This window comes from Triticum dicoccoides, chromosome 2A (assembly GCF_002162155.2).
Source record: "Triticum dicoccoides isolate Atlit2015 ecotype Zavitan chromosome 2A, WEW_v2.0, whole genome shotgun sequence".
In the NCBI taxonomy this organism is placed as follows: domain Eukaryota; kingdom Viridiplantae; phylum Streptophyta; class Magnoliopsida; order Poales; family Poaceae; genus Triticum; species Triticum dicoccoides.
The window spans coordinates 334,958,134-334,964,502 of record NC_041382.1 but is presented as its reverse complement, the minus strand read 5'-3'; the positions used below and the strand labels follow the sequence as shown (position 1 = coordinate 334,964,502).

Sequence of the window (6,369 nt, the reverse complement as noted above, 5' to 3'; positions counted from 1 at the left end):
GTTTTCCAATTTTTTGATTTTTTCTGAATTTTTCATGCTTGTTTCAAAATGCGGTCAAAACAACGGGCATGACCGTTCCTAGCTGGTGATTGAATCTTGGAATGTTTTCGGTGTTTCTCTGATTAAATATATACTTAGGTACCTAAAAATGATTTTTGAAAAAATAAAGAGCAAACCATAAGGCAGCTGTAGTTCAAATTTGACCCGCTTCCTACTAAATCGGCAAAAAAATGTCTTTTCCACAAGAGGAGGATCAAAGCTTTTGACACCCAATCATTTTGTCAATTTTAAATTAATATGGCCTAATATTTTAGAAATTTGGTTTGGTCCAATTTTGCAACGAATATATGGTAGGTCCTTCACAAAAATACTCATTTTTGGGCACTCAAAAAAAGGGAAATGATTTTTTCGTCCAAAGAAAATGAAAACTTCCTTAGGCAACGTTGTTTGGCATTCCAAGATGCACCGTTGTGAACAATATGAGATCATTTGAACAAACTATGCCATGAATGTGGCCACAAGATTGATCATTTGGCTTGAAAGCCATGAATCTTCACACATGATAGCTCATTTCTGACAATACTGATTTAACATAATTGTCGGATTACAAGTTTATTTTTTTCTTGGTAACTCGGTCACATATAATTACACAATGCGAAGGTTTTCAATTTTTATTTTTATTTTAATTTCTTATGCCCATTTCAAAATGCGATCAAAATGGCGGGTATGACCGTTCATAGCTAAGGGTTGAATCTTGCGAAACTTTTGGAGTATCTCTGGTTACTTATGTACCTAGAAATTATTTTTGAAAAAAATAAAGAGCAAAGTATGAGGCACTTGTAGTTCAAATTTGACCTGCTTCCTACCGAATCGGCAGAAATCTGTTTAAATGACAAAAAATATCTAGAAGGATCGGAAATGCATACAAATTGGTGATCATCCATAAAATGTAGTCTAAATTAAATGAAAATTTTAGTGATGCCATTTTGCAAAATAATTTTGGTAGCTGCTTCACAAACCCCCTGTTTTTAGCACAAAGAGATAATTTTAATAAGTACCTCATGTTTTGTACCAATCAGGAAGCAGCCCACGGATCACCCCCTGTAGTTGATTTGAGCCGTCCACACTCTCCCTGAGTCCCTCGGTCCAGCGTCTCTCGCTCACCTCTCACCTCTCGTCCCTCTCCCACCAACCCGCCCACCCTCTCTGAAACTTTCCCCTCTCTCGCTCGTCTCGCCCTCTCCCCTGCACCACTCATCGTCGCCACCTATGGCGCCCGATGTCGCCCAATTCTGGCACCATCCGATGGTGCCCAGCCCACCCACAGCTTCCTCTCGCTATGCTCTTTATTATCCACCGCATCGATTTGATTTACCCCGTATCATGTGGTCGCCGACATCACTTCCACTTTCTAGGGTTTTGGTGGTGGGGTGGACCTCATCGTCTATCTCCTGCTCGACCTCGTGGCGGTGGTGATAGCACGTGTGAGATGCTCCTCCCCGACAAGGTCGTAGCTGGATCCCCTTCTTTCCACCGCAGGATCCGCTCCTCTCCCACGAGGCCGCTGCCGGATCCCCTCCTCTCCGACAGCAACGCCTACAAATCCGCTCGTCCTCGACAACAGCAGCCAACTTCGAAGTGGCCGATCCTCTCCCCATCGCCGCCGCCCATGAGGATCCAGGTCGCCCACGCCGCTTCCCATCTCTCGCCGCTCTAGATCTATGTCGTGTTGGCAGAACGAACTCCCCAAAGCGCTCTTCATGGTGCTCATGCTCATCATGCCTGCCATCCCGCAGGACGACGACTACCACGACTTCGCTGACTTGCGGTCCCTCCTCCTCGGTAACCAACCAACCCCAACCCCACCCCCGCTCCCTTTACAACAATCGCCTCCCATGAATCTTTTCTCCCGGGCCATGCTTTGCCTCTGCCTCTACCCAGGGCGGGAGGATTTGGGGGTGCTACTGCAGATTCTGCTATTTTTAGTCTCTTACTACATTCGTGATTTGGCGAGTCGAGCAGACGCAATTAGAGCTTGATGTGGGAGATTGGGGAACAGGTGAAGCGTTGGTTTGGCCGAGTTATGTTCTGTTGGCGTGCTTTTTGGTTACTGCTACACCAAGCAAATGTTTCCGATTGGTCAGCAGTATGTCTACTGCTGCGATTATATCAGCTAAATTGGCTGCTAATGCATTTTCTTGGCCGCTCTGGATCTGACTTTGAGTGGTGGCCTGTTTGGAAAGCTTGCATTTACTTTGGTCTAGCATGAATGAATCATGGAATTTCTTGTTATATTTTATTTCTAAGTTAATTCATTCCGTAATTCTAGTTATAGGTTCTATAAAAATCTTTTTATCAAATTCTTCTATGGTTTGACAATGCTTGTATGGATTTATTCACTCATCAAGGTGGGTTTTGTTGACCATGGTACCTAAATTACCTTTCCATCCTACAGACTGCAGTCCTAGGGTCCTATCCATGTAGGCTCTAAGAGGAGGAAATAGGATTTGCACATTCCTAAGGCATAATCATGACATGTTTTTCTCTGTGATTCTTTGTGTTTGGTACATTTGCATATATTGTATTTATTATGGTGTTGGATGAACGTCTTGGCATAGCTTCAGGAACTGAACCTGCTTGCTAGAGCACTCTTTTAAACTTGCCTTTTGCAGTTATTTTCTTCCTACTAATCCCTGGGTGCTATATGTATGGAATGTCGAGTTATAGGTTCTAAAAATAATTGGAGTATTAAATTCTTCTAGGGTTTGACCGTGCTCTTAAGAATCTATCAGTCGAGCTGTCTTTTGCTAAAGATGAACATAATTTATACATTTATACATTTTATTATGCTAAAGTTTCTTCATGTTATCGATGAACACAATAATTAAAGAGAACCAAACTGCTTCTATTGATTTCTGCTACCTTGCCATAGATGGCTATAGTGCTACCTTACAGCCAAGGATTCTGCTGCTTTCTTCTATAATTTGTCAACCCTCCATTGCCTTGTTCTAGTCTAGCCCAACAATTACTTATTCAATACAATAGTCTTTCTCTGCTCCTCACACATCACTTGATTGGAGTGAACTGAACTATGACAACTTTTCTTGGCAGATGGGAGACTCTTCCATTGAGGAGACCGAGGATCTGGCTGGATTTGTGCGTCTCCGATCTGATGCGTTTGTGCACGCATGTGTTGAATAGTGTCCTCGGATCTGGTGTAGGGCGCCAAGGAGAAGAAGCTCAAGGTCAAGGGCTCTGTCAGGATGGCCACCAAGGTGCTCAACATCACCACCAGGAAGTCCCCATATGGAGAAGGTAGCCACCTCCCTCTGTTTTCCCTTCCACTCGATCCCATTTGCTTGGTAGCTCTGCATAGAATCTAGTCCATCTAGTCCTTGACATGCTCACAGTAGCTCGTCGGTGATGTGGGTCGCTATGTTTTTTTGGATACCTGACTGTTTAGGGAATTTCTGTGACGATGATGATGTCGTATTGAGCAAAGGATGTGAAACATTTAGACGGCTGCGGCCTTTTCGATCTTTGATGATCTAAAATCGAGCTATTTAAAACTGATGCCTAGCATGCCATCAATGTGTTTTTATTCCTCATCTAGAGATGCAACTCTGTGTGTTGGTGTGATATAATGTAGAGGAGTTGGATGTGAATCATTTGTGAGCTGAGCATATGATGTTACAGGGAGATGCTACTGAGATTTTACGTCGTTGAAGTATCTTAAACCGAGCTTCTTAAAACTGATCTTGGTTGATCTAGTTCTAGTATATTAGTTGGGTGAGAGTCTATTGTTGTTGGTGTTGTGTAGTCATTTCTTTTTACGTCGTTGAAGAATAAAAAAGATGAGCATTTCTCCAGCCAATGTCTGAAGTAGTTGTTGTCGTGTAGTCAGATGAACTTATGCATTTCATTAGAAGTCTGATATAGATTGGACTATACTTCTGAATAGAATGAAACATTTCACTTTCGTTTATATTTCTTCAATTCTTTTGATCGAACAACTCTCTTGAACACATGTACGTTAGTGCAGTGATGGCTAAACAACTACAGTAGATCGACATTTTTGTATTTCTCAACCTTGGGTATTTTGCCAAAAATAAACCCTTAGATTTGTTGTCATTCCTTTGATAATAATTTGTTGTGTCTGTTAAGTATTTTTTAGGAGTAATAAACCTGGCTCTTTCATGTTGCAACCCAACAGCTGCACCCATGTTTTTCTGCGTACTACACATATTTGCTCCACTGCTCTTAGTTTTAACTAGCCAAGGCAAGGATGACGCCCACCATCGCTGTTAGATTTATTATCCATGTTGGACTTTTTTCGTTTATGCTTGCCCACAATTTAAATGTCTTCTCATGGCATTATTTATCGAACAAGGGATTGCTACCTGTCCCCAACTTGATTGAGTTAGGCTTCGGTTTGCATGTCTCTTTCAGCTTGCAGGATTAGTGTTACTGCAAGTAATCCACTTTTTTTGTAATGGATGGTGGTGACATTATTTAAGCCATTGTAGAGTTTTTGATAGGGTTAAACATTTGGAAAGATAGATCCATTTAACCTTGCAGTACCAGTGTCTGCAAGCATTGGCTATTGTTAGTAAAATGTTGAGCTCTTCCTTTATATCATTGTCTTATTGCTATCCTTTTTTCAAGGCTGATGCAGTGCCTCGTTTTTCACTCGGACTTGCCTCTTGTTTGTTTCCTTTATATCGTTGTCTTATTGATATCCTTTTTTCAAGGCTGATGCAGTACCTTGTTCTTTTCACTCAGACTTGCCTCTTGTTTGTTAGTTTTGCTGTGATATAATCTTCTATTATAATTGGGTAATATTAACTCCCCTGTAGTAGAATGGATGGTCGTGGTAGTAGAATAGTACTCCCTCTGTAAACTAATATAAGAGCATGCTATTATATTAGTTTACAGAGGGAGTACTTTTCTTCGGGTGAATGTGTTACAGTGTCGTTCATTGCATGATTGATACGTCTCCAATGTATCTATAATTTTTTATTGTTCCATGCTATTATATTACCCGTTTTGGATGTTTATGGGCTTTATTATATACTTTTATATTATTTTTGGGACTAACTTATTAACCAGAGGCCCAGCCCAAAATGTTGTTTTATTGCCTATTTCAGTGTTTTGAAGAAAAGGAATATCAAATGGAGTCCAAACAGAATGAAACCTTCAGGAGAGTTATTTTTGGAACGAAAGCAATCCAGGCGACTTGCAGTAGACGTCAGGGAAGCTTCAAGGAAGCCATGAGGCAGGGAGGCACGCCCTGCCCCCTTGGGCATGCCCCCCACCCTCGTGGGCCCCTCGTGGCTCCCCTAACTGACTTCTTTCACCTATATATACCAATATACCTAAAAACATCCGGGAGAACAATAGATCGGGAGTTCCGCCGCCAGAAGCATCCGTAGCCACCGAAAACCAATCTAGACCCGTTCCGGCACCCTGCCGGAGGGGGGAATCCCTCTCTGGCGGCCATCTTCATCATCCTGGCGCTCTCCATGACGAGGAGGGAGTAGTTCATCGCTATGTGTTTGATCTCTCTTTCTCTCTCGTGTTCTTGAGGTGGTACGATCTTGATGTATTGTGAACTTTGCTATTATAGTTGGATCTTATGATGTTTCTCCCCCTCTACTCTTTTGTAATGGATTGAGTTTTTCCTTTGAAGTTATCTTACCGGGTTGAGTCTTTAAGGATTTGAGAACACTTGATGTATGTCTTGTTGGGGATCGTAGCAGAAATTCAAAATTTTCTACGCATCACCAAGATCAATCTATGGAGTAATCTAGCAACGAGGGGAATGAGAGTGCATCTACATACCCTTGTAGATCGCTAAGCAGAAGCATTCAAGTGAACGGGGTTGATGGAGTCGTACTCGTCGTGATCCAAATCACCGATGATCCTAGCGCCGAACGGACGACACATTCGAGTTCAACACACGTACGATTGGGAGACGTCTCCTCCTTCTTGATCCAGCAAGGGGAGAGGAGAAGTTGAGGGAGAACTTCAGCAGCATGACGGCATGGTGGCAATGTAGCTCGTGGTTCTCCAGCAGGGCTTCGCCAAGCACTATGGAGGAGGAGAAGGTGTAGGAGGAGGGAGGGCTGCGCCAGGTTCAAGGGTGTGGCAACCCTCTCTCTCCCTCACTATATATAGGGGGAAGGGAGGAGGGGGAGGCGCCCTAGGGTTCCCTAGGGGAGGGGCGGCGGCCACAGGGAAAACCCTAGATGGGTTTGGGTGCCCCCACCCCCTAGGAAACTTGCCCCCCAAGTCGGGAGGGGTGGCTGCCCTAGGGGTGGCGCCCCGACCTCTCCTGGTTACGTGAGATGGGGTGGGAGGGGCGCTCAG

The 6,369-nt window shown here is 43.4% G+C and overlaps 1 protein-coding gene and 1 pseudogene across 4 annotated transcripts; both read left to right on the top strand.

Moving 5' to 3' along the window:
* The first annotated feature begins 1,154 nt into the window (after positions 1-1,154).
* Positions 1,155-5,205, top strand: LOC119354524. Of its 4 annotated transcripts, none has more exons than XR_005171015.1 (3): positions 1,155-1,842; positions 3,112-3,315; positions 5,148-5,205. XR_005171015.1 is itself a non-coding variant. In XM_037621243.1 (3 exons), the coding sequence occupies exons 1-3, from the start codon at positions 1,280-1,282 to the stop codon at positions 3,129-3,131; spliced, it is 468 nt and encodes a 155-aa protein (XP_037477140.1). In that variant the 5' UTR covers positions 1,155-1,279; the 3' UTR covers positions 3,132-4,633. The 4 variants fall into 4 exon arrangements, 1 of the variants encoding a protein (XP_037477140.1); XR_005171016.1 differs by lacking the exon at positions 5,148-5,205 and adding an exon at positions 5,118-5,135; XR_005171014.1 differs by lacking the exon at positions 5,148-5,205 and adding an exon at positions 2,023-2,146 and having other exon boundaries at positions 3,112-4,633.
* LOC119359864 lies at positions 3,679-3,761 on the top strand (annotated as a pseudogene).
* Positions 5,206-6,369: the final 1,164 nt, after the last annotated feature.